At 43.2% G+C, this 27,875-nt stretch overlaps 1 protein-coding gene and 1 long non-coding RNA gene across 2 annotated transcripts in view; one reads left to right on the plus strand and one right to left on the minus strand.

Annotated features, from left to right (window-relative positions):
- Positions 1-5,302: 5,302 nt before the first annotated feature.
- LOC100650276 (sodium/calcium exchanger 3) overlaps positions 5,303-27,875 on the minus strand; it is a 116,333-nt gene continuing 93,760 nt past the window's right edge. The window contains exons 6-9 of the mRNA XM_048405881.1: positions 23,494-23,652; positions 15,507-15,678; positions 11,867-12,175; positions 5,303-11,095 (exon numbers count right to left, since the gene is read on the minus strand). Of these exons, the coding sequence (XP_048261838.1) occupies positions 11,971-12,175; positions 15,507-15,678; positions 23,494-23,652 (536 nt within the window). The 3' untranslated portion in view covers positions 5,303-11,095; positions 11,867-11,970. The remainder of the gene's footprint in view (positions 11,096-11,866; positions 12,176-15,506; positions 15,679-23,493; positions 23,653-27,875) is intronic.
- LOC125385125 lies at positions 14,160-15,707 on the plus strand. The gene is made up of 2 exons (XR_007224102.1): positions 14,160-14,942; positions 15,215-15,707. It is a non-coding gene; the product is annotated as an uncharacterized LOC125385125 (long non-coding RNA).

Raw genomic sequence — 27,875 nt, forward strand, 5'->3', positions numbered from 1 at the left:
TCGCTCACATTCTAACTGCTCGTTCTCGCAACGAGCTTCTTTGGCTCGATTCTTTTTAGTTTTCTTTTTCTTGTCTGTTTTTTTCCTCAGGGGTTCTCAACGAGATCGTACATCAACAATTAACACGTTGTTCGTCCCTTCGTCGTTTGCGCGTCGTTCAAGGAGGGGGAGGGCAGACAAACGAATCCTCGAACAGTTCACCACGTTCGTTCGATCGAAGCGCGTAGAGCACTTGAATGGCCGCAAGCGACGAACGACGAATCCACAGTATATAATAATGCCAATAATAATGAGCGTAAGCATAAAACGGCTTAACGTCTTACAACGATTTGTGAAGGAACCGGACCCCGGCTCTTTCTTGCTCTCCTGTACAATAGGAATTATACATAGAAGACGGAACATAAAGTTTTATCGCATCTCGTAGTAGAAGAACGAAGCGGGAAGATCGATACTTTGCATAATGGGACACCGGGTACCCCCAGGCTGCTGGTTATCTTTCAGACCTATCTTAAGTCGATTCCCTCTTACAGATATAGAATTTTTTTTCGGCGCACAGATACACAGTTTTGCATCTTTATCGAGTCTTTGTTCGCCATTGATTTTATCTCCAGTTAGTCCCATTTGGGTAGACGAGCCCGACGTTAGAGAGGCGGTTACGAGAGGCCGCGATCCTCAAAGTAAACGTATCGGGACGAAGAATTAAATTGATATGACTTTAGGGTAGGTCGGTTGCTTTGGAAATTCCAATATACCCGTTCGTAATAGATTCGAAGAATGTACACGGCAGATGGACGATAAGTTGCTTTTTTTTTCATCCTCTGACTTTTATGTCGTTTGGTATCCCAAAAAGCAAGCATCTTTATACGAAATGTAATACAAATCGACGATATTTCGCGAGCAAATCTACCTTCGTTGATACGAGACTCATCGATCGGACAAGCCAATTTGATAAAAGTTTTCCAATAAAATCGCGGTATTTAATGGCGAAGACAATTGTGACGTGGAATTGGCCAACGACGTGTTCAATCTCGAGATTGCTCTTCCGTAAAACGTTTATCGTGTTTTTCATCCGTGACCTTCGTTTATATCTTGTTCTGCGAATTTGTTGGTCGAAAGGGTCAAAATAAGTTGGCCGTAGTAACGACGAGCGCGACGCTTTGTTCATTACCGTACATCGCGTTATCTCGTTGTACGAGTGGGTTAATTGCTCGAGCCTCCTCGGGGAGGTATCGGCGGCAATACGATTACGCGATAAGTCTCGACCTTCCCGCCAGGCGTGGCTGCCTTCTCTAGGTTGGTTAAACAGTTTCTCGATTCAAGCGATATACAATCGTGCGAACGCTTTTACGAGCGCAACGTAAACGTAATCGCATTTCGTTGTATGGCGCAAAGGTTGCGGATAGCGTAAGGTCTTTGCGTGACGTATCGAAACGCGGCGAACGCACAGTTACTTGGAATTAGATGGAACAAAGCAACAGGAACGAAAAGGACAGCGGATGGGATTAGGAAGAGGGAATGGAACGTATAGCGAAATGATACGAAAGGGAAATAAATAAAAGGGCAAGAAGGAACAGGAGTAGCAATCGTTCGTATAGATTCAACAACGATTCGAAGCAACATCGTGGCAGATCGATCGCCTTCGATCGGATGAACGAGAGGATAGAACAAAAAAACGGGATAAAAAGGGCGACAAAGATGGATAGAGTGGAAAGAACAGCGGAGAATCCGTGTGAAATGTCTCAGGGCACGGAGAATGTTTCCTCGTTTCTGCAGTGTTCGCTATGTTTAACCGTAAACTCTTTTTTTCTTCTTTTTCATATTTTTTCTCTTCTTTTCCTCTTTTACGTTACATTCAACTTCTCGATTTTATTACTTTTTTTTTTTCTTTTTAAATCTTCGCTATGGGCTTAAGTTCTAGTCGGAATTCTTACGCGCTAACGGGACGTGTACCGTCCACCGTGGATCTTACGATTAGCAATCGATCGAACAGCGAGAATTATTCGAGGCCTCTGAACGACCTGCGAGGAAACGGTCAACGAAACGACGAACTCGAATATCGCCGATGCGAGCAAACGGACGAACCGTTCGCTCCAACTAAAAGCTTTACAAGTGCTCTATAGTCTACTAACCGGTGCTCGTAAATATATTTCGACGATGGTCGAAGAGAGGAACTAAAAAGTCGAAGAAACAACCGGCGACGATAGTCGCACGGTTGTCGAACGAACGATCTCCTTCGATCTCGCATCGATGACACTCGTAAATCTCATAAAATCAGCAATCTTCATCTTCTATTTACAACATGGCTAATTATAAGGTATCGATACTCTACACTCGTCCTAATCATCGGACAGATGTCCCTGATGCCAAGGAAGAAGAAGGTTTTACTTGTTTTTATTATTTGTTTAATTCTCCCGATCGTAGTAACGCACCTATCGTTAAGTTGTTAGGCAATAACGCAACAATACATATATACATCGTTTATAATTTCTACTGGCGAGCAGTATTTTGTGTTGTATTACGCTTATACGGTAGAAAACTCAGATTCAATGTGCATCCACCTCTCCATTTCGTTCCGCACGCTTTTCTTCCTCCATTAGCACGAGTGCCGCTTTCCGAGAATATCACCTCTCGTTCTCCACCTCCACTCTTTTCCGCTATCTACTTTACAAAGTTTTCATATCTTACGGTACAACTTTAGTTCTCGAAATGTTTCTAAGGAACACGGCCCGACCGCCCTCTTATAGCTCTTTTCTTATTTATATCGGCATCGCGAACGAAGAAGCGAGTCCTTTCTCTATCGGGTCGCCGTTGTTTTTCCGCTCGTCGAATCTCATCTTTTTTCTTTTTTGTTCTTTGCCTTCCGTTTCTTTTAGCGCGAGGACGTCGGGCCGTTGGATAACGCGCGACATCCTCGATTCGTTCATCGAGGACGATACTATCGCGCGACGCGAGTCCAAATGGTCCTACATATACTTTTATGTTTGATTAATAACGCATCGTCTTATGTTTCTTTGGTGTCTCTACGAGAGTCGTGCAAGCGGTGAGTAAAGACGTTGATTTAAAGACAAACGTTGATCGATAGATCAAAGAGCAGAGATCTCGTGTATATACGTAGATATATAGATAGGAATACATTTCTTTTTTTTTTTGTTTTAGTTATAACCTATAGCGTGTATAGTATTTTAGAGAATGAGAGATAAAAGTGTACAAGTTTATAATAGTTTTTCGTGGGAGTAAAATCGAATAGAAATCTCGATACGTTTAGTGGGTATAGTAAGTTTAGTACGTTTAGCTTTATGTGTAGAAGAGACATGGCCAGCCCCGATATACCGATATATCTCGCCAAGGAGAAACGTTTCGATTAAAAGAAAATACGAGCGATTCGACGAGCTGCGGGAACGAAAGTTACGTTTTTATTTCTCACGCCAGTTCGTCGGCTCGTTTCGCGAGCCTCCGATTTGCGCGTGAATCGTCGCAACGATAAACGATAGTCGTTCGATTTACTCGCACTGTCGTCAAATTGCTGCACGTTTCGCGCACAAACGACTACTCGCCGAATATTCGGTTTCGAATTGTTTGGTCCGAATGGAAGGTTCTCTCTGTAGAACGTTGGTCGTTTCGCGTATGCAGTTGACTAATCAACGGACGAAAGTCGAAACTAGCATATACCGAAGAAACTATAGAGACAATATCGCGTTCAATAGACGATTTTTCTGTTCGAGTTTGCAATTACATGCTGGTCCAGACTGTGCGTATAACCGTGAAGTTTGATTCTTTGGATTAATTGATCGATGCAGATACCTTGTTCCAGTGATAATTTGCACAACAACCGAATCATAACCAGAAACCAACTGGCTACCACTGGTCTGCGCGATTTTTTTTTATTTTTAATCGAACTTAGTTTATCCGCGTTTACGCTAACTATAAAATCGACTAGCTATGTTTTAGCTAATTTTTCGTTTGAAAATCACAGCAATTGAAGATGTTAGAAGTGAAAATAGTTAATCAGTGGTAGCTATCGATGTTAAATCAGTCTACTAACGCAGCCACATGATTATACGTGATTGTCATAAACAAATAACGAAATTGTCCTTAAAGATATGCAACTCTGGATAACATACGCGTATATACAGGGTGGTTGGTAACTGGTGGTACAAGCGGAAAGGGGGTGATTCTACGCAAAAAAAGAAGTCGAAAATATAGAATAAAAATTTTTCCTTCGAGGCTTTGTTTTCGAGAAAATCGACTTTGAATTTTCGCTCGGTACGCGTGCACTTTATGGCCTTTATCGCCATATTAAATCAATTGTCTATTCTGAAGAAATCGCAAGTTGCAAGTTGAAAGAAAAGATTATTGTAGCCTTTCATACTTTAAAACAATCGAATACGTTAGAAAGTGTTCATAGAAATTTAATTAGAAGAGCGGAAGTATGTGTTCGGCAGAATGGACAACATTTTCAGCAATTTTTGTAATAATAAACTTTATGATTACTTCATATTATTTCATTATGTATTCCTAATTTTCCGTTACGACAAAAACAAACTTAAACTGCTATAATATTCATCGAGACAACGATCTACAGTGAGATCCGTTATAACGAGACGTGATAAAGTGCACGCGTACCGAGCGAAAATTCAAAGTCGATTTTCTCGAAAACAAAGCCTCAAACGAAAAATTTTTATCCTATATTTTCGACTTCTTTTTTCGCGTACAATCACCCCCCTTTCCGCTTGTACCACCAGTTACCAACCACCCTGTATATATATACATAGATGCGTAGAATTGATAACGATCAGAATAACGGAATCATCGGGGCCGTTTCCGATACGACTGAAAGTGATAAGTGAAGAAATGGAAATTGGTCTGAAGAATTCGATTCGATATATTCGGTTAAAACGACGAAAATTCGTTCTGCAAGTCTTTTCAAGTCTTATATATATCTCAAGAATCTGCATCTACCGGTTTTGGTTCCTTTGTTTCCGATAACAACTAAATCCTACCGATCGATACTTTGTACGTAATCTAGAAATGCCAATTTCTAAACTAAAACCCTGCTAATTTCTATCCAACTAATCGTCGCGATCGTTCAACACTTTTGTATAGAAAATACAAAACGTATAAACACGTTGGCTCGGCGCCTAACAAAGTATCTTTTATTACATAAGTATTCGATTTAATCAACCTACGCGAGAACACTGTTCGCTCGATGCGTTTCTAGTTGTTCTAATTCGTTTAAATCGAGTCACCGATGGCCGATCGCCTCGAGGAGGCTCCTTTTGTTTCGTATTCTTTTTCTCTGCAAATACGCGGTTCGTATAACCAGTACAAAGTACCTGGTACAAAGTAAAAGAGGGAAAAAGGGAAAGAAATCGGCGTCAAAGGAGACGTCGGTTCCGACGAGCATCGAATCACGCGAATTCGAGCTATCAATTTTGCTCGACCCGCAATGTCTCTCATCCCATGCGACGTATTTGCAATCAATGTTACTCGCTCGAAGGTATCTGAAAACCTTCGCAATATCAGCGGCAAATTTTAGCGAGTTTCTCTCGACTCTATGGAATTCCACAGAGGGTTTTCGTTATCGATTCGCGACGTCGACGGGAGCTGGGGCTGGCCATGCGAAAACGACGTTCTTAAATTCCAACAAATAGAGAATGTCCATCAAAGAGCAAAGCACATTTTCCGCTCGCTGTCGTTCGATTCTAAGTATCTACTTAAACAGCAAACATCGGCAGGCATGATTAAATGGAAAATCCTCGAGTGCCGCGAGCGAGCATTATAATTTCCATTACTTTCGGTTTACGAGGTTTTGCCCGGTGGTCTGCTTGTATTTTGTTTGCCGGGCTATTCGTTTCCGTTCGAGCGGAATGGCCTGGATCGTTTATTTTATCGCGAGTTCAATTAAGAAATTAGTTGTCCGAGTTTCCAATTTGTTACAGTGCTATACAATTCGGTGAAAGAAACCCTGGAATTTTGGCCAGATGATAAGAGCACGGCACTCGGCAACGTTTCCCTTTAATCAGCGTTCGTTCTAATTCTAACGAGTGAAAAATACTTATCCGCGAGCTGTCGTTCGACAACGACACGAATTTCAAAATATTCCATCGAGTGAAAAAAGGTTGAAACTAATCGGTCGGTCCAGTGATCACGCGTCAACCGCGTGATGCAACGAAATCTCGTTTGTTCGCAAGGTTGGGGACGCTTCGCGACGATGCTCCTAATAGAAGAGAAAGAGGGGAAAAACAAGGGAAGGAATGTAAAACGAGGATGAAGATAGTGCCGCTTCAAAAACGACGCTCGGCGAATAAAACGAGCGAATTCAAACGACCGTCCGTGGCATAAACACGCGGCCATTGAATTCGCTTTGTTGCAAGTCCGCTTAACAGGATTGAAAGGATCTTGCACGAGAGACTGGATGAAGAGTAATTGGAATAAATGCACGAAGAAGAGAGATCGTCCGTTTCCATAAATTCTCGCCGATAACGCTGCTGGACGTGTCGATCGTCGAGGTACGCGTAGCACTTTTGATTGCGTCTGATCAATCGCTTCCATTTTCTCCGTGTGCGACTCGGTGTACTGGCTGTAACGTCTATAAAACACCCTATCGATCTTCCCATGTACTTGCACCACGAAATTCTGTATCCTGTGAATTTCAAGCGAGCTTCCGGCTCCTGTGAATTTCAATCGCCGGTGATGAATCGCGTCCGATCGCGAGAAAAACGGCGCGACGCGACGTGCAGGAGACGTCGTTCCTCGAAGGGAGCGAAGGAGGTTTAGAGTTACGATAGAACGATTCCGTTTGTAATGGTACATACGAGCGAAAAGTTAAGCATCGAACGTTACACGTTAGTAAAATGGCTATGTTAGCGAGCAACGGACAGCCGTTTAGACGGCAGAGTTGCTCACCGAAAGCAAATTGAAAGGTGAATCAGGTACTTAGTAGCAGAACGTATTTTTACGCGCATACCGTTTCGAGACGATGAAACGCACGGTCGCGACGAAGCACCTCGTTCAGAACAGAAATCGACGAGTTTCCTTCTTTTCTCTCTCTCTCTCTCTCTCTTTCTTTCTTGGTGGTCTACGGTGACGTTTCTCTTGCGATCGAAAGGTTTCGATAATTTTCTCTTGTATCGATCGATGACGATCGTTCGTCCAGCAGTCGAACCTCGAGAACCTGGTAACTCTTCGGATCCCATTTACGGTTTATCACTTCAACGCTTTGCTATTGAGTGTCGTCTACATACGTCCTACTGTATGTGTATACTTATATATGTATATGTGTATATATATATATATATATCTGTATATGTATGTATATATATTAAATCTCTTTGAACGGTTCTCTTATTAAAATATCTATATCGTATGTATACATACACTATATACTTCTTTTCTCCTTTATACACACATATGTATATCTGTGATCTTTTTGGCTGACATCGCGACCGTGTGTGGTCGCTTATACGATGCTTTCGCAGATTTTGCTTCTTCTGTTTTAAAAATTTGCTTCACCCTACTAACATCAATTTCCCTACCACCCTAACCCACCCCCGGAGCGAAATGGAGTGAAATAAAACGCGAGGCCCTCGGCTGGGTTGTGTAAACGGTTATACGGCGTACACTGGAAGGTAGTACTCCGCATAATTGGCTAAGGTTCACGAGGGATCGCGTGTTTTTTAACTCCGCTAGCGTCGTTTGCAGGCAGATCGAAGGGAAGAAACTCGACGGAGACCCCAATTTTCACATCGTGTTCCTTTGATTGATTTATTTTTTGCTCTCCCTCTCGCGGACCATCAGGGATCACCGAAATCGATTCAGAGATGCTCAAAAGCAAATCTACGCGCATGGCATTCGATCAATCGACAACTGTGCACCGAATGTCGTACTATGTCAAGATCGTTCCTCGATCGTTTCCCAACTGCGACCGAGTAGCTACGTACGAAGTTCAGATTTCCGGGTAATTTTCTACGAAGAATTTTTTAAGAAACGAACCGCGAAAGAAAAGATTCTCGTAATTTGAAAACAAGCAGCCCGATTGAAGATCAAATACGCGTTGGTAGACTCGTTTCACAACGAAAGCTTGCGAGAGAAGGCTATTTCTTCGCAAGAGCTACACTCTTGCTCCTTCACGCGATAAGTTGGGAAGTGTAATTGGCTCGGATAACATCTCGAGCCTCGTCAAAGAAACTAATTCATCGTAGCCTTCGCTACCAGGGTAATGGAAACATCGAAGAAGAATGATAGCTTCGATTTTCTTATGTGCGTTTGGTATTCGTTCGTCGAGCACCAACCATGTGTCTGCGACACTTCGTATAAACTGTACTGCTAGAGTAAATGCTGTTCCAGCGGTAACAGTGTGCGTGTATTTTCCTTTGAATTTCCTTTCGACGTCGAGTTATTTGAAGCAGCCTTCCAACGACCACCAAGTGACTCAGAAGCTATCTTCAAACGACCTTCGAGTGATCTTACGGATCTTTCTTCGCAGGAGGAGCATCGAAGAAACGCGATGAAGATTTCAAAATCGAACATTCTATCAAGCGTACCGTGCAACATTATATAACATGATTTTTAGAATTAACGACCTCCAAGTGCCAGACTCCGTTTCTGCGGTAGATTCGGTTTGCTTTCATCTTCGACCCGACGCAAAAGGAAACGCGGTAGCACGGTGCGGATTGACGGAGTGTTCTCGCCGGAATTCCGGGTCGTCGGAGTTCCGCTTGACCATCCGGTGAATCTTTCCACGACTCTTCCGCGTCTTTTTACTCTGGCGCGCGCGTACAAGCCGTAGCCGCGTTTTCTCTTGCGTTTTTCTGCCTGCAAACGACTTAGAATTCGCACGAATTGATTCGCTCCCCGTGAAAATCCGGTTCTCCTACGTTCTGCATCTACCGAGAGATTCTTCCCAGGTACACTGCCCTTATTGGCCATTTCATCATGTCCTCGGACGAAAAGGGAAGCACGCCTATCCCTTGTACATCGTTTTGCAAATCGTTTAAAGGCTCTTTCGCAATCCGCTCGTAAATAACGAACACGATCATAATTTCTTTACGACTGGCCTCTTTTATCATTTTCCTGTTAATTACACGCGATTCTAGGGAGATAAGGCTCGTTCGACGATCAGAGCGTGAATCATTCATTAGCTACGTCTGCAAATTTTAACGACCTTGATAATTTTTGTCGTTCCTCGGAGATTAATAAACGGCAGAATTCTCTGCTATCTTTAATCCACGACGGAAAGGAGAGAATCCAGGACACGTCGATGAGAATCCGTATCGCGAGACTGATTCGTATCGTGGACGTGTTCTCCTCGATTACCTCGGTGCACGGTGAAAATAATACAGTAATACTTTAGTCAGTTACAACCTTTGCAGTGTTAATTAAATCTCTACGTAACTATAGGTTTTTAGACGAGTGGCCGTTAAGGACACGTTCAACTACAATAGATTCAGCCACGTGTCGGCCGGTCAATGTTTCGCTAAAATTAATCGAACAGTTGTTCTCACTGAGAACGTTTAATAAGTCACTGTGATTTTTCGAGTATCCGACGGATATCCGATATCAATGTCGAACCTCGAGCACACGGTCTCAGAAACTCACAATTGCTCGTGTCGATGCGGCTGTTTTTAACGCGTGCTCGCTTTTCTTCTTCGTATGCTTCTATTTTTTTTTTCCTTTTTTCTTTTCCTTTTACATCGTACGTGCTCTACGTCGTTCTACTAATGTCCGTTCAATTGTTTTAACGTTACTCGACGCGTCAGGTGTTGAAGCGACCCTCGATCAAAGGCAGTGAACACCAATGAAAATTTCGACATTCGAACGAAGGCCGCCGTACACCGTGCACGCGTCTTTCATTATGTTTGTCGCACTACCTAATTTAATTCTTAATAAATAGCAAACATGTTTCATCGTGGTAACGATCTAAGCAATCGTTGCGGCGAGCTGGCTTATTATCGAGATCGCGCTTCTATTACTTTCTATCTCTCCTTTTATTTTCCGTTCGAGAGTCACGGCTCGATTTGTTGCGAATAGGCAAAACCACGGTCGAAACGAAATACCCCATCAGCGTATTGGCTAAATCGATAAGTACGTTCGATATAACGCGATTAAACAGGATGTTCGTTTAAAAGGAATCTTGCCAGCGTCCGAGGGATTCTAATCTCGAACGTTTGCCTTCCTATTCGAAGAATCTCACCCCTTCGCGAGGGAGTCGATGAATAATTTGCGCTTCCACTGTACATTGCCTTGCTCTCGCCGCGGCTATATATCTTCAACTTATTTATCTACGTGTAGTATTCCTGTGTGAGGTCGCGATTCGGACTTTTCTCATGCAAATCGATTCCGATCTACGACTTCCTTCGATATAACGGAACTCTACGGCCGCCCGGAAAACTTATCGCGACCACGGGATCGCGAAAGAATCGATGAGCGTTCCGAAAGGAGCATCGTATGATAATATACGTTTATATAAAATTAGCGACATCGTTCTCTGGCGAAAGAGGAATGGCAATACAATCCGCTACTAAAATACCATAGAAACCTGTGTTCCATCAAGGACTAAATAAATACGCTATTTATACGTACGTGTGTCTGTGTATATAATATATGTATATAATATATCCATCTCTGATTTTTGTTATCTTGCATTCTATTTGATAAGAGCCGTGAACGTACGAGCCACGGCCGGAGACTAGAACGCGTTCCTTTCGTACGTCTTATTACGTTAAATTATCTTTAAGGCAAACTCACTTTATTTCCTCGCACACGTAAGCTTCTCCTTTGTCCATCTCGTATATCCTCCCATCTCCTCTTCTACTCACTTTTCTCTTCTACTTCTTCCCTTTCCTGTGATTAACTGCTTTCCTATCTTTCCCAATTATTCGCTCCTTCTCACACATACTCGCGCTCTCCCTTTCTCACGCTCATTCTCTCAGGTACCTACGCACATGCACGCATTCGATAACGCCACGCGATCACGTTCGTTGTTGTTCATCCCGTGTGTGGGAGGGTGAAAGCTACCAGTGATTTTCCGGCGCACAGTTCAGACAGTTCGTTCGCCAGCGAAATCGCACCCTTTCGATTCCACTTCCCTTTTGTCCTGAAAGTAGCAACGATAAATCAGTTAGATAAAGAATTCCTCTCTTGGGCACACGTCAACTCCTTATATTCTCTTTCCTTCCTGCAACGTAAAATGCGTTTGGTTCTGATCTCGCGTGCACGAAGCCGGATTCCATTCCTCGTTGTTTAGTAGACCGACGCGCCTCTGACGCTATATTTAAGCTCTTAGACCGAGACCGTGCCAAATATAGTAAGAATGATAGAATTTCCGAGCTACGGCAGAACTAGAAATCTACCTGAACTCATTCGCAATGGCAGTGCTAGCAGTTTGCCAATTTCTTCTACTATATCGCTATTTTTCGCTCATATCGTAGGACTTCGCGTTCCGATAGGAAGATTCGATCGATAGGAGTTCGGTTAATCGGGCATTAGCTACGATTTCGTTCTACTCCGATGGAGTTCTACCGCGCTGCACTGAGAGTTGGATAGAGTTCAAGGAATGCGTCCTGATTCATTGTGACGGGTTAAGCTGCAAGTTTACATTTACTTTTGACTGTAGCGTTTGACTGGCCAAAAATCTACCGATCGTGTCGTCTCACGACGTGAAATTCCAGTCATTTTTGCAACCGCGTCTAATATCTAAACGCTCCTTGTCTTCTTATCTCCCGTATACAAAAGAAAAAAAAAGAAAGGAAGAGAAGGTACAAAAAGGAACCCCATTGTAACAAGGTAACTTATTTGTAGCATTGTAATAACAAGGGATGTTTGGCTTCGTTGATGTTCGAAGGAAATCTGTGCACGTTATACTTGCCGAGAGAACGTTTCGTTGAGCACACGTCTTGGCGGACGCGACGAGTTTAAGATACACGCGGAGCGGTTGTAGGCCGATGTTTGCGAGCGTTGAACGGGCTCCTTTTAGAAGCCCTCGATGTAGCCGTAGGCCTCGAGGATCGACATAATGAGGTAGAACACCCAGAGGAAAAAAAGGACCAGCGACGTAACGAGCTTCGGTACGAAAGGTCCGCCGAGTTCGCCGCCAATGTTCTTCGTCCGCCTCAGTAGCAGAATCAGGATTACCAGGCAAGCTTCCGTGCAGAACAACGTCACGCAGAAGGCTAAACTGTTGCAAAGATTATTATTTTTCCTTTATTAATATCTTCCGCTAATACTTTATGCATAAATCTATCTGTAATTTATTTCTATTGGGATTATAACAGAACGTTATTCGAGAGGAATTCACGAAGAGGCAAAGTTCGTACAACAAGAGTTCGTGGATCTTCCTCGTGGCGATTTTTCGCAATATTTCACGAGCATTTGTAACGATATTCTACGATAGGAGTTTATGTTTAAACAAGTGGAATCAATGGACGAGATTCCGGTTAATCAGGCACTAATTAAAATTTCCTTCTAATATACTACAAATGTATTTTATATTTGACACAACTGTTGTCGCGTCGATCGAATTTATCTGAGCTTGTGTCACGCGAATAGAAAATAATCGATAATCGGAGAAATTAGGAAACTTCTACTGTACGAACTGTCCCGTTATACGAGCTGTTTGTTCTCTAGCGAATAAATGGAGTTTGAAAATATAAACGGGAACAATAGACGCGTCTCATAACAAACGCGAAGTGAATTCCCGACGTGGGTGACGTCGAATAAACCGGAAATCTCGCTGTATTTCGCTGTGGAAAATCGCTTCAAAGAGTGACACATTGATAAAGAGAAATAAATCATAGTCTCTTTATGTCAAACGCGCGGTACCCGGAGTCATGTTATCAGATAATGGATGCAAAGTCGAATCGATCGATACCCGAAACGCAAAAACGATCGAGAACATTATAACGCCATCTGTGCACACACCGTGCAACTACAATCCTTTGGTGCCGCTTGTTTGCGTCGCATCTGTTGCCATTCGAATGATTTATGGCTTAACAACCGATCGATGTTGGACAATTTCGATTGAAAAAAAAAAGTCAATTTATTCTTAGATCGATCGTTCCACCGTTCATCCGGATAAGTGACCGTTGCTGCATCTAGGTACATGTTTGTTTTCACTGACGCGATTCGATTCCACGGCCGTGAAATATTCCCTGCGAAACGTTGGACTGGGCGGATTCGGGTTTCGCGGAGAGATGAGCTCGAATAAGATTCGTGATACGTTTTACCTCGCCTTGGAAATTCATGCAAGGCAGGTTCCGCTATCAGCAGCCTAGCTCTGGCAGGCGAGAAAATTGGGCGCAGCTAGAGAAACGCAGCGTCTTACTCGAGGGAATGCATGATTACGACCATGAGTTACGGTTTGCGGTAAGATCGAGCCGCGCAGCGTGCATTCTGTAAACCACCGCTCGCACGCGACCTAGAATATCTTGTATTTTTAATAAGACTTTAATATTCGATGTAGGTAACGAACATTGCACATGTATTTTGCAAATACTACATTGGCATACTATTTTTGGACAAAGAATATCAAGCTAAATTTCTATTCCTATATCTAGCCGATGATTATTTATTTTCCTGCACTTTTGAAACAGACAGAGCTACCGCTCTGAAACTTTTGAACGGGGTTGTACATTTTCCCTATCGAACAGTCTGTGAGTGTTTCGTTTCTTAGACGGGATATCGTATTTTGTAATTCGAGAGAATCATGGCCCATGGGAAAAAATTGATACGAAATCGTACCGCTTCGGTCATCTACACGGTCGCTGTCGCGTTAAGAGCAATTTATTCGATTTTAAATCGTCAGATAAATTAACCTCCAAGGCTGTGAACGTTTTTACCGAACCCTGAAACCGTAAACCTGGCTCTTTCACGTCCGATGCATTTTTCAGTAGATGATATATTCCTGCGAAAAGGTTTACGTAACATCTTCGAACGCACCGAATCATAAAACTTTTGCCAAATATCTTCTTCCAGGCGAGGGAAAATAGGTTTCCTATCTACTACCTTTCGCGAGAAACTCAATCAGGTCGAAATAATTCAGGATAACGAGATATCCATCTTTGTAGTTTGAAGCTTGGAACGTAATTAACGTGGTTGGCTGAGAAGGGAGATCACTGTCAACGGCGAGTTCACGATATCGAGTTGAGTTTCTATATTGCTATTTATATCTATCGTATTAATTCCATCGAGAATACGGTTTTATTTATTGAAAGTCGAAGTTCTATTCAGTGGCACCTACGCGCGTCGATGCGATGATTGACAACGATTAACGATAGAACGAGTTTCGTTACGGATTTCCAAAAAGAGATGTCGAACGGGGCCGGTATTTCGAAATGCGGAAATTTATGCCTGGACGGCTCTTTACAGAATCGGGCGTCACCCGCGTTCCGATATTTCACGTCGTCGGTAATATCCGTATCGCGTATTACGTCCTACACAATATTCCTGCCGATACGTCACGGATAACAATTTTCTAGACCAGGACGCTGTCACCGGTGTTGGTCGCGATTCAGTACATAAATCGACGATGCACCGCGGCGCTGGCCAAGTTTCTCTTCCAATCTCGGATCAAATTTCTTGAGAGCGTTTCCACCGTACGAGATCGTAAATGGCAAACGACGCTCTGTTATCTGGCTTATGTCCTCGTGTTTTACCTGATATTGTTTCATTTCACGTCATCCGCTCTTATCCGGTGCCCATAGCAGCATCGATGCGTCGCGGCACAGATGACTATCTCGAACTGCAAGCCGCGTTTCGAACGTTCCACGAAACAATCTCCGAATCGAGATTCATTTTAGGGGCCGAAAGCCATTCGGCTGGTTTTTTACGACCGGACTGCAGATGCTGGTCGAAAGACATCTGCAGTACGAAAACTATACTAGCTGGGACTGAAACTATTGTGTTTCGCCGTTCTACGTATATCATATAGGCTTGTGTCATGGCATGTAAGCACTTGTACGTGAAATCGATTAAGCTTCGACGTGTAAAGTGACGTGAACGTTTTCCACCGAGCCGATATATCGTACAGATCGAGGACAGCGGGAAAAACGTAGAACGTTAGAGAATCGAACGTGCATTCGTTTGGATCGTCGTAAACGAAACGATTTCCTCGGTGTCGTTCTCCATCGAAATTGCCCAATCGCGAAACTTCGTATTGTTTTCGCAAGTTTCGTTACGATAGATCGACCCCGTCAAACCTGTTCTCTCGTGTTTTCAGGCGAAAGTTCGGGAAGAGCGGGTCGAGTTCAACGAGGCTGCTCGCAGCGAAATTTTCACGCATCGAATCGTTCGCGAATCAACATAGCGAGACGTCGTCACCACTTTCGTTCCTTTATATTCGAACGCGCTACGACATTTTGAGAAATTACGATTAAATCCGATAAACACAGACTGTTTCAAAATCGATAATCAGCATAGGAATTTTTGCCCTTGGTCGGTGCTACAGTTACTTCCTTTGAAACAACCTGTACAAATGGGATATCGAGAAACAAGAATGAATCGATACTGACTTGCCCGGTTCTACCAAAAACTTTTCACCGTGCAAGGCATGGTAAATGGCTGCGATGCTCCATGCAATGCCGATCCCCAGGAAGACGTTCACCGCGTTACTTCCGGTCACGTTGCCCACGCTCGCATCGGCGTACTTGTCCTGGCAGGCGGCCACCTTGCTCGCGAACGTGTCTGCAATAAAGTTATACGCTTAGATTTTTCTTCTCTTTTCTTTTTATTTCTCCCCCGTTCTCCCTTCTAACCTCTTCTTCCATATATTATAGTTTATCGATTTCCAACGATTTCCGCTTACACAGACCACGCAATACGGCGCGTAGGCAGTTGTTTTTACTTTGATTTGTCGCGGATATAGGGAATAGGGAGGAGGTGATGCAGAAACGTGTGTCGTATGTCGAAACGAAACTCGGCGAAGCTCGTGGCACACCGCGATTTGCGGCAAAATCTTGACACAGCTAAACTACAAAAGCTTGACTACGGTTAGTTGCTCGTTTCGTTATAGAATCAGCTTTGAACGTCGTATTATTGCAATCGCGACCTACCTAGTGGTTCACGAAATATCTGAACAGTTTCAAAAATATTTTACCAATTACTATATGCGCTATACGAGACATTTTCAAATTTCTGTAGCACTGTAACGAGATCAAAGTGTCCTGCGTATACATACATTTTCAGATTCGTTAAAATTTTCACCAATATAATTACGACAGTTGTATCTGGTGTCAGTATTCATGAAATTTCAAACTGCTTATAAAATATACATGAAATACTTTCGCGAACCAGCGTACATGGAATATCGATATAGCGAGCGTGTAACTCGATCAATCGTTTCATAATACGCGTGACACGAATGTTCCGTAAAAAGTTACGATCCGTGACCGAGTCGTCAAGTCGACGACTCACAGAATGGTAGAGTTACGTGCGCGAGACAAAGATCGAGGTGTATACAGGAATGTACGCTGTGTGTGTGTCTGCCGGAGGTTAGGAAATAATCGTATTTCCGGTCTCCGGAAGTCTTTCGTGGCAGCAGAAATTTCGAGCAACTTTGCGCGTAACTCTTCGACCCTCCGCTTTCGGTAAACGTCGTTAAACCATCGACGAACACCGAGAAAAATTTCTCGTAAATTTCGTTGCCAGCTTTCTCAACGATCTAATAAATACCCGTGTGCTCCTGCTAGTTTCCGGAAACCTAACTCGCACAATGGTTTCGAGCAAAGTCGTTCGAGTTAGCTTACTTATCGAGAGTTATGCAGAGCGTACACGTTCCAAAAAGCGGATATCCGGAGCAAGCAACGGCGTTTAATCGGGAATATGTTTCGCCATATGCGTCGCCGCTACTTTCGTCAGTTCTTGTTATTGGCCGTTGCACGGGTCCTATCGCGACGAGAACAACACCGTGTACACGGATGCGCGAACCAGCTGACGTGAATGGCCAAAGGCGTACTTACGTATTCGTGTGTATATATGTATGCGCTCGGATTAAATCCTGTGCAGCCTGTGCACCGACTCATTTCAGCTACTCTTTAACCGACTATGTACATATATAGCAGGGGCTTTTCGCCTGGAAACTTTGACGCATTGGATATCGCGTATTTGGTTGGTCCCCGATGCTGAATACACGTTGCTAAGTTTGTGAAAGATAGAAACGGAAAGAATTAGCGACGATCGCGAGTTTGGTTTCGAGATGAATCTGTGGATTGATAAGCCGAGGTTTTTCAGACTCTAGCAATTTCTACTTTCATGGGAATTTCGAAAATACCTGATTTACTATCCTTTCAATCGTTCCTTTCCCTCAACATTAAATGTGGGTTAATTGGGAAAGTTAAATTCAGAAAGATCGATCGTTAAGAGTAGATGCGCGCATACGTGTTTGGGTTATACGTATAGGGTGAAAGCAAAAGAGGGTCCGGTTGTTTCTTCTTTAATTAAAACACCTTGCTAGGCGTACCTTCGAGAACTTTAATGGCAGCAGCACGATTATCTCGGCTATCGCCGACTCGATTATCGCGCTAATTTGCATATATTTCGCGACTTTTAGGATCGCCATCTATTTCTTTGTAATTGAAAAATTCTCCGGAGAATCGCATCCTTTGCCACTCGTCCAATTTATGCGCGGAGGAAAATTAAGAAAATATACGATCGTACATGGTGCGTAGATACCGTTACAATTTCTATGATTTTCTCGGTATTTGTAAGAGCCGTTCCCAGCCGTCGAAAAATTCGGAATTGTAGTGTTTTCGAATTATTTGTCACAGGATCGTGCACGATAGCGATTTTTCTTTGACTGTAAGACAGTCATGGATAGGAAATTAACGGGACGTTATGGCGACGACGTGTCCCTCCATTCGACGAATCTCCCATTCGCGCATATTGCGTGCTGGCCATTCGAATCAATTACACGGCCATTCGAACATTTCTAGGAATGTCCACGATTCGATATGGAGAAAATTTGTATAATTCACGGCTCGAGGATTATTTGGGTAACTATCGGCCTTCCAAGCGACGCGTCCCGTACTTTTACGAGCTCCGGGGTAACTTCCTCGCTTGGTAAAATCTCATCAATATTTATGCCCTGGTTACATGCCTCGTCCGAGCCAAGCTTCCCGGCATCATCGCCACAATCTTCGTAGATCGGAATTCTTCCTTATTGTCCTTTCCTCTCGAGAGAGATATCGGAGCTTCTGCTCGTGGAACAACCTAGCAATGGTGTTACGTCGCTGAAACGACGTCCATCGATAAGTTTCCAACACCGTTATGTCCAAATTGGCGTTCGTTGCTTGGAACGCCGAGCTTTCCCCTCGCCTTCGTGAATTAGGATCCGAAGGAATGTTATTCGAAGATGCTGCAAGGAAACTTTCGAGGATCGATGTTGGTTCTAGCGGAGACTTCAAATCGTACTTGATGTATCTTGTTTCTTTTCATCCTTGAGTCGCCTATTGTTACATCCGCCCATTGTATCGCTTATTCTAAGGCGCATCTCTGTGAAGAATTGACGAGAAGAATACGTATCTACCGGTTCCTACGTTTTAACGCTACAACTACCAGGTCGAGAGATAAACAACTCGGTGTCGCGAGAAAAATCTTGTACGTTAAAAATACTGCATTGTTGGAGATTCGAACGATATCCCTGTTTTGTAAAATATGCTAACACAAGGTTCTTGCTTCTCTTACGTTCCCTACTACTTCGTACGCTTTCCATGTGATTTCCCTCGTACGAGCTTTGTCATCTTGTATTACGTTGTCCCAAAAGTTTCTTTCGTTTCGCGGGGAAATAACGTGCTACATTTTTCCTTTTATATTGCGTTCTGTTATTTATACCTTGTTCTATCACTACAAAATGGATCATACATAATTCACTGAAATACTATTAAAAAAAGTGTCTTTCTTTCGCAAACGTGTTTTTTTACAACGGTGCACCTTCACACAAACGTGAAACCAAGTCTGTGAAATGTCGCGGCGTTTATCTCGACAGAACAAAATGGATCGTACGTAATTCGATAAAATAATATAAAACAAAAAACGTTGCGCATTTATAATTTCCTCATAAAACGAAAGAAACTTTTCAGACAACCCAATATAAAAGGAAAAATGTCGCGCACCTATTGTTTCCTTACAAAACGAAAGAAAGTTTTCGGACAAGTTACTATTGAGTTTAAGAGCATTTACGTTTTGAATTGAATCGTAAAGAATGACAAAAGCTATTACAGAATGACCATAGATAAGGAATAAAAGCTACAGAACAATTGCACGGGAAAATCGGACAGAACAGTACGCGTTGTCTATCGATCGGCTCCTCGAACGTTCTGCAAAGAACGTCGCCTTAAAAATCTCGCAGATTGCACCGTCGAAGACGTAAAAATACGCGTTTAATTTGCCAATGAACAGGATAGCCAGGCTATAGAGACGTCTTGATAATTCGGCTGGCAATGTCTGATAATGGAAATGCGAGAAGCTTGTTCCTTTCCCTTGTTCGATCGAGGACGCGCAGCCAGGACCGACGATTGATCGAAGCTAGCGAATCGTTACGTTCGTTTCCGCATTGGCGTTGCATAAAGTTCGATAGCCTCGATTTGTTTGCTTTGCTTCGATTCAGCAGCTAGTGATGGTAGTAGGCGACCAAGGGCGACTATAAATTCGAAGCTAAATAGAAGTTGTCGAAATGCAACGGTCGAATTATGGATATTAGGAGTCTTTAATAAACGTTATTACGTTCACATTGGCAAATTATTCTCCAACGAATGAAATATGTATAGTTAACGTCGGTGTTTAAATAATGTGAAAGCCGGAGCTGGAATCCTCGATTTAACGAAATCGTTGTTATTACGCGATGCCATTACAACGAATATTTACGCACACTGCCTGTGCACACTGGGTTTGTCCATTCCGGTATTCCCCGGAACGTAACATGGAAACGTAGCTTGTTACACGACGTAATGTAGTCGTTGAATCTTTTCTTCCGGACGAAATGTCTTCCTGAAGACATGGCATCGTTCGGGGAATTTTCACACGATAACGTGAAAAGGTTCATCCAATCTATCGGGCGAGAGGCATCGGGGACAGCGAGGGAGTGGCGCGACCTCGAGGTACGAGCATTGTTCGAGCTCACAAAGGCTAGATGCGATAAATTATCAGCGAGCACAGGTCTGCCGCATATCACCTCATATAGTAACCCCGTAAAATCCAGTCTGAATACGGGACAGGCCAGCAAAGGCGGAGCCGCGCAAGCTGTCACGATTGTTTGATAAATTCCCGTTACCAGTAATAATCATTTACCGATTTGCGATCTGCAATCTGCGTTAATCACGTTCTTTCGCCTCCGATCGACTAATTGAATCTTTCTGAAAAATTTATTTTCATTACTCCAGAAGAGAAGCAGGAAGAAACATAGTTATGGCCTGCGATGATAAACGATGTTCCACGTAGGGCCAGTGATATTTTGCGCCGGATTCCGTGTTTTTCGCGGTTTGGAGCTCTGTAAACTCTGGTTAATCGTAGCAGTAGCGCGCGTAGCATCAACGAACAGGCGAATGGAGATTAAAAGAAATAACGAAGCTCGGTGGTCTAGGGGTGAATTTCACGGGTTCATCGACGAGAATAAACGTCTCCGGTGTCGACCTCGGTATGTTTTCCACGTTAAGGTCGGCTACCCCACGGAAATGAATAAAATCGTGCTGGTAACGCATTGTCGCGTGAAAACCATGGCCAGCGGTGTGCAAACGCGTTTATCACCGGTCTGTGTGCGTTGGGGTATGCATGTCAACAAGCATTCATCCCTGTTACACGCGTATGATTATCGGAATAAATCAGTCCTCTGTGCTTTTATTCAGCTACAGTGCACGTCCATTTGCATTTCCGTGGTCCACCGTTGGCTCGGTCGTCGCAATTATGCTCGTCTGCTGTTCGTAACGTCGCGTACAGTTTCGTTGCTTTTCGTTGAACGACGCGGAAAAAGAGGCTTACGGTAGGAGATGCGACACACGTTCGCGAGGAAAGTAAATTTAGGCCAAAGTTCTCCTCAAAGGTACGATGGCGGTTTAAACACGTTTAGCTTCTCGACGAGATATACAATTTTCCGACGATGCTTTAAAAATATTGCGAGCCATTCATATCGTAAAATACGAGCGTCGTTGTAATTTTCAGATGTTGCGCGATTAGAGGCGAACCGGGCGTTAGATTCAATGGCCGAACGCGAGGATTCCAGCTTAACGCCTTTTATCATCGGACAATACGAACGGACAACACGACATATTATAATCTGCGCACGTTATTTTCTTTTATCAATTTGGAACGGGCCATTGTTAGCGATAATCGCCTGGGACGATTGTCATTAGCATACGAGGCAACGATATATCACGCGACGCGGTTTATTTTATCCGAGCTTCGCGTTCGTTTCAAAACTCACGATACTCATCGATCTCTGTTCTCTTATCGGTCGCAAACGATGGTGTTGGAGCGACGTTCGTGCATTCACGACGAGGAAAATTTACGGTTGCGTCAAGACGATGTGCTTGACGCACGTCTACGTTCAGAAATATAGACGCGTCGTACACGCGGCTTCGGCGCGCTTGTTAAAAAGCATCTCTTCTCTTGCGAAAGAAATTTCCGGACGGGCTTTCCGACGAACAAACGAGCCTTGAAAAGGCAAAAAATTTCGAAAGAAACGGCAGTCGTTTGAAAAGCGGTGAAAGAGACCTGCTTATCGCGGCTTTTCTCCGTTACGGGCACAATAAGCTGATACTTGATTTTATTCAAAAGAGACCGCGCAGCACTGAAAAGGGCTGTCTTGACCGCGCCGTTACAAATTTCGCAGGGCTTCTCTTCCACCGCGCTGTCGACGAATAAACGCGTTCGAGCGAACCCGCCTCTCAATGGCCTCCTTTTCCTTTGAATAGCGGAAATTCATTCGGATAAACGGCCCACGAAATTAACCTTACCATCTTTAATTAAAAAATTCACGAGCCATTTACTTTTCTTGTTTCGATTCTTCAGCCTCGTTTTTCTTATTTCCACGTTGATAATCTCGCTCTTTCTATCTCGACGCGAGCAAGCCTTCTTTTTCTCTTAATCTCGATTTCAAGCCTTGTCTTTGTTTTATCCACGTCACGACTTTCCTAACTATTTCTCCTCTCTAGTTTCTATATGTTACAAAATAAGGTCGTATATTCGAGGTATGTCGTTCGAGAACGAATGCCAATTGCCTTGCCAATTATCGTCGAACATAGAACAAGATATTCACCGACGGTTGTTTAAACGTATTATTTTATCGTACGACGTTTCGACAGTTACGAGATTACGCCATTTAAATTTCAAAGAGACTCCATTGTATTCGTAGACTAATGGCTCGAACTCGTGAAAATTGTATCGAACACAGGTCGTTTCTCTTTCCCGTTTATTTTCCAGATCTCGAAAGTCTTCTCGAGTAGCGTAGCCGAACAATTCCCTTCGTGACTTTCTTCCACTAGGAGTCGACCATCGTTCCACTGGAATCGCGAAAGGAGACCGTAGGGAGACCGTATTTCGACCACGCCAGACGAAACGTCCCACAAAGTGACACCATCTCTTGCAAGATTTATCGCGGGGTTCGAATGGATCCAGCCGACGTCGTTTCCCGGCTTTCATCTCGACATCGGTCCGTCCAGAATTCCGGACAAAAAGCAGCCGGACAAAGAGGGCTCTGAGCTCCAGTAAAGTACTTCCTCCAATCCATAGTGATAAATGTGTCGTGCAAATCGCCTGTTTCAAGGCGTTGCCATTAATTTACCCCACGTGGGCGAGCCGGGTCGTTTGTATCCACGCCTAAGCTTTTTATCGTTCTTCCATAGGCTTTCTTAAGGGCTTTTAAAAAATTCTGAAATGTTTATCGAAGCCTCTACCGCGTTCTACGATCAGTTTTTCAGCCGCGCGTTAAAAGAGTTTGCCTGTGGAAAATAGAAATTCCCTTTCAAGACATCCAACAGTGAAATTTCCTCTCGGAGTATAAACGACCGTTCGTAAAGTTACCCGAGTAGGTAAAATTATCTCGAAACAAGATTAGAGAAAAACTTCATCAACGAATCGAGCAATCCTTCGTGCAGAGGTTAAGAGGAAGTCAAAAGCTTTCTCTGTTCCCTCCAACATCGCACATTTCCAAAGTTATTCCGCATAGCGCTTGTAAATTCTATCCTCCGAGATCTTTTTCACCGAGTTACCAAGGACGAAGGATCGTTAGCGGCAGAGGTAATCTCTTAATTGTCCTCGCGTCTCTGTATTCAGCATCGGGGGTGTCCTTGAAGTGGCGCATACTTTTCACGCGTAAAACAGCCAGCCCGCAATTACCGCTAATTGCGTCCCATTCTCTCTCTCTTTTTCTAGCTCGTCATTGAAAAAGAACTTATAGCTAGTCAGGAGTTCGTCACGTAGAAAATTCGTTGAAAATTGTCGCGGACTGTGAGCGTGATATCCTTGCTCCGTGGTGTTTTTCCACGGAAATGGCGGTCGCGCTCGACTTACCGGGAATGCTGGTACCAAGAGCGACGAAAACCACCGCGGTAACCGAGTCCTTGATTCCCAGGGTGCAGCCGAAGTAGGATGCGACGTCTCCGATTACCGCCGTCACCACACCGATTCCGAATATGCTGATGACAAAGCACAGGTAACCACCGGCGATATCTGAAAACCGATACAGTCCAGTTTCAGTAAATTGCATACCTGCTGCACGTGGAAACCTATCGAATTGCCAGGACAACTATTTTCGCGAGGATTACAAACGGGAAGATTCGGGAAGATTCTAACGAGGCAAGAAATTTCGTACTGTTCGAAGAGAACGACATTTCGTTATTATTTGATACGCTACAACTTCGTTTATGTATACGAATTTGTTAGTTAAGTTAGTTAACAGTTAATTGGTATTCATATGGAAGCGATTCTTCATGCAAAAATAAGTCGGAAAAGGAGAGTAACGATTTTTTCGTTCAAGGTTTCGTTTTCAAGAAAAATTGCTTATTCTTGTTATCTTATCTCCGGAATATCGATTATTACCTTTCTTCATTCGGCATTTAAATCGAATGGTTTCATAAATAATTCACGAAGAATTATTTTATTAAACAACAAGCAGGAATCTCGACGTTGTTCATGTTTAATAATACAGACGCGAGCAGAAGCACAAGTTCCGTAATTCGAAACTTCCAGTTAACACACGGGTAGCTGATGGCTTTCCAAACTTTTCTATTTCGAAAAATGTTATCCTCTCCTTTACGACTTATCTTTGCACGTAGAATCATCGCTTGATTGGTACCATGACTTCGAAGACAGTCTGTACGTCTAATAGGAGTTCGTTAATTCGCCTAATTATCTGTAATTTGCGTTCAGATAAATAGATTTCGATTAATCTCATGGCCAGGATCTTGAAACATGGTAAATCAGTTTTATCTAAAGATTTCTGATAATTTACATAATCGAACATTGAGTCAAAAACGAAGAAAATATGGTTTGCCTTACGTTTACAGAAAGACTTAATAGCCTCTAATGCCGAAAAGAAAGTAAAAATCTGAAGCAGCAAATAATTAAAGAAACGTATAAATAGAGAAATAAATACGAATGTTATGTACTGGTAGTTAACGCACTGACGGCGCTAGTATCGCGACACCTTAAACGTAAAATATACGTGAAAAATTCTCCCAAGCTGAAATTACTTCGGTTATTTGTATTCGCCTGTTGGAACAATCTTTGTTGCGCGGAATATACATCATAGTTTCGTAATTAAGTCAGATTAGCCGAGAAAGACGTCGCACGTTCTTGTTACTGATATTAACGAGGGAGAAGCAACGGAGTCGTTTGAATTAAATAACGAACGCGCCGACGTTTGTTTGCGCGAAGCGTTGGCACACAGGCACGATTAAAGCGTTAATTAAGCTCGTCGGACGGTGGTGTATATTTTTCTCTTCGGAGTCCTTTCCATTTTGATTAAACGTTCGCATCACAAGGCGCATAAGCCGGTCACACGATTAATTTCTTTTCGCGATTCATCTTCCTTTCTAACGTCTCGACTCTATGGCATCCAAGATTCGTATTACATATTCGTCGTTTAATATTGAATTAGACATAAAATTAGATCGTTGGAGGGAATCGACGTTCGAAACAAGATTCGCAAACGCGTGCAATACACGTCGTGTTTACTCGAAAATGGTAGCAAGCGATCTTCGACACGATACGACACCGATGTGCCTTAACTTTGATCAGCGTACTGGAAACCGTGGCTGTGTTTGCTAATCAGCATAAGCTCTTCAAGTTCATGCTAAGTAAACGCAAGGGGATTAAGGATACCCAGTTATCTCAACGCCTGAGAATGATGTTCAGCCACTCGTATCTTGTCTGGAGAATAGATCGCTCGACGATGCTTAATTGGTGAAGTTTCGCAACGATGCTACTCCGTATTATTTGTCTCCGTATTAGCTCTATGAAAAACGTAGATATTTTTCCACCCCAATGGCGTCGTTTTTATTAATTTTTCACAACATATCTGGCATTCTTCATCTGGCCGTGAAACCAGTTTATCCTGCATCGAGCGAAGAATTTGGAACACGAGATCGGATCGAGCTTCAATCATGTGGTCGAAGAGTTTCGCGAAGTTTCACGTACGGCTAGCCGCACTTTCATCGAGGCGATGGATCACTTGGATTTCCATTTGCTCGTCGTGGCGAATTATTTGTTCCCGACATTCCTGCCGGGGAATTGTAGCCTTGACGGTTCGCCGATCGATATAGATGAATTCCGCGAGGCAAATGGAATCGTCGTGTTACCAGCGCAATTTCCATTCCACACGTTTGTTTGTATTCGCGTACCCGTTCTTTCGCCTCCGTGTTCTTTTTCCTTTTTCCTGCCAAGGGGATTAATTCATCGAACGACAACGCGGGGCTGTTTACGTTCGATTAATGCGTACCGGCTTTTTTCCACGTACTTTCTCTACAACCCGAGTCGTCTCGCGATCCTCATTGCCAGCGTCAAAGGAATTCCTCGAATTCGCTAGCTCCGGCTCTGTTTTTCCGAACGATGAAGTTGCGATAAAGGAAATTAGAACAGTTGGTTAATGAGGTGCTCGAGAGAGTCCCTTTGAATTAAACAAAGCCAACGAACAGAGCTACAAGGAAACTGTTGAACAGCGAGAGACGAGAGTCTCTGGCGTTTCGGTAAATTCCAAACTGTCCCGACGACAAGCGGAGGCTTAACTCTTGAACTTTAATAGAAGCGAGTTGCACGGCCGACGCGCACGCGCTAACGTTGCACCAGATGCACACTCGTAGACGCGCAAGTTTCCCGAGTCCCATTAAATCGAACAATGAGCTTTTTTGCGTAAGCTTGTCATCGATGTCAAACGTCCTGATCGTTAGAGAGTGGTTTATCGTGGCGAGGATCGCTTACCAAGCGACGTGGGATTAGGATTGAGATCGAGCGACTCGTGTAACCGTCAGGATTACGACAGCAATCCTTCCGCTGTAAATGCGTCTCGGCATGTCGAAGACGTCTCGACCTTAATCCTTCTCATAGTGGAACCTTGGTCTTCTTGGTTCACCGAAATCGTACGATTCCAGCTAGTTTAGCTTGTAACACGGGAACAAGGCAAATTTCGCATCATTATCATCCCGGTCATCAAACCTGACCGCTTACTTTATTGTTTACTTGGAAGGTCAAAGAGTCGCGGATAATCAGAGGGATTTTACTAAAAAGCTTTTCAGAATTCCGCAATCTTTCGGTTGAATCTGCAAAAGCTCTGTAGGATTTGGAAATTTCGCTAGAAAGTTAAGGACGTTTTTAGATCGAAAGAAGCTTTCTCTGAGATCCGCAAGATCTTTATAGAACCGGAATATTTCACAAGAATCTACAGACGATTCGGTAGAGTTTGACAATTTTACTAGAGCTGTTCTACGTCGGATGGCCATTTTATGGGAATTGGTGAAATCCTTTCTAAAACTAGGATTCTTTTTTATTAGGATTAGGCAAACAGAATTCTACTGAAATTGGAAATCTCACTGGAAGGATAATTCTACATCGCAAAAACTTTTCATTGCAGTTGGAATTTTTCGCTGGAATCTACAGAGATTCTTTAGGGTCCGCAAATTTTACTAGAGGTATGAGATCGCAAGATTGGAATCTATAGAAATTCCATAGAGAGCAGAAATTTAACTAGAACGTGTAAGAATATTCTACATCATGGAAATTCTCGTTACAGCACGTGAAAATTCCCCAGACAATGGAAAACAAGGGGAATTATGGTACAAGTTAATACGTGTTCGAGAAGATCGAGGATCGCGTTCACGCGTTTGATTACTTTTGGGAGATCGTTGAACGGAGCAGTCCGAGATGGATGGAATTGCCGGAGATCCGTGGAATTTTATTTCGTTCGACGAAAGTCTGGCTTCTCTCATCGTCTACGTTTCTAAAGTTCGTAAACAGGGTCGGTTAACCGCCACTGTTCTGGAATTTGTATCTGACGTCTGATCCTCTCGTAGATCCTCGAAATCTACCGACCCACGAAGGAACTTTCCTGCAGGATTTCCAAAGTTCGTAACGACTGTAGTTCGCTCAACCACGTGCGAATGCCTGCAGCACCGAAACTGTTCGAACAGGCCACGTACTCAACGAAGCAATTAATTTTCTTTTTCTTTTTTTTTTTTTTTTTTTTTTGAACAATAGCCATAGACGACGGTGATCGATTCCGTCGGCGCGAGTTACGTGCTTTTAACTCTGCATCGAGCAGCATTTAATCTATCGACCCGGATTCTACTTTAGTCAGAAACTTGTGTAATAATTAAATAAGAGCGAAACGATTTTCATTCTTGCGAGTATACACGTAATTGTCGATAGAAATGAAACGTTGTATTAAGAAATAGAAGAGC

Source organism: Bombus terrestris, chromosome 5, assembly GCF_910591885.1.
Source record: "Bombus terrestris chromosome 5, iyBomTerr1.2, whole genome shotgun sequence".
NCBI lineage: Eukaryota > Metazoa > Arthropoda > Insecta > Hymenoptera > Apidae > Bombus > Bombus terrestris.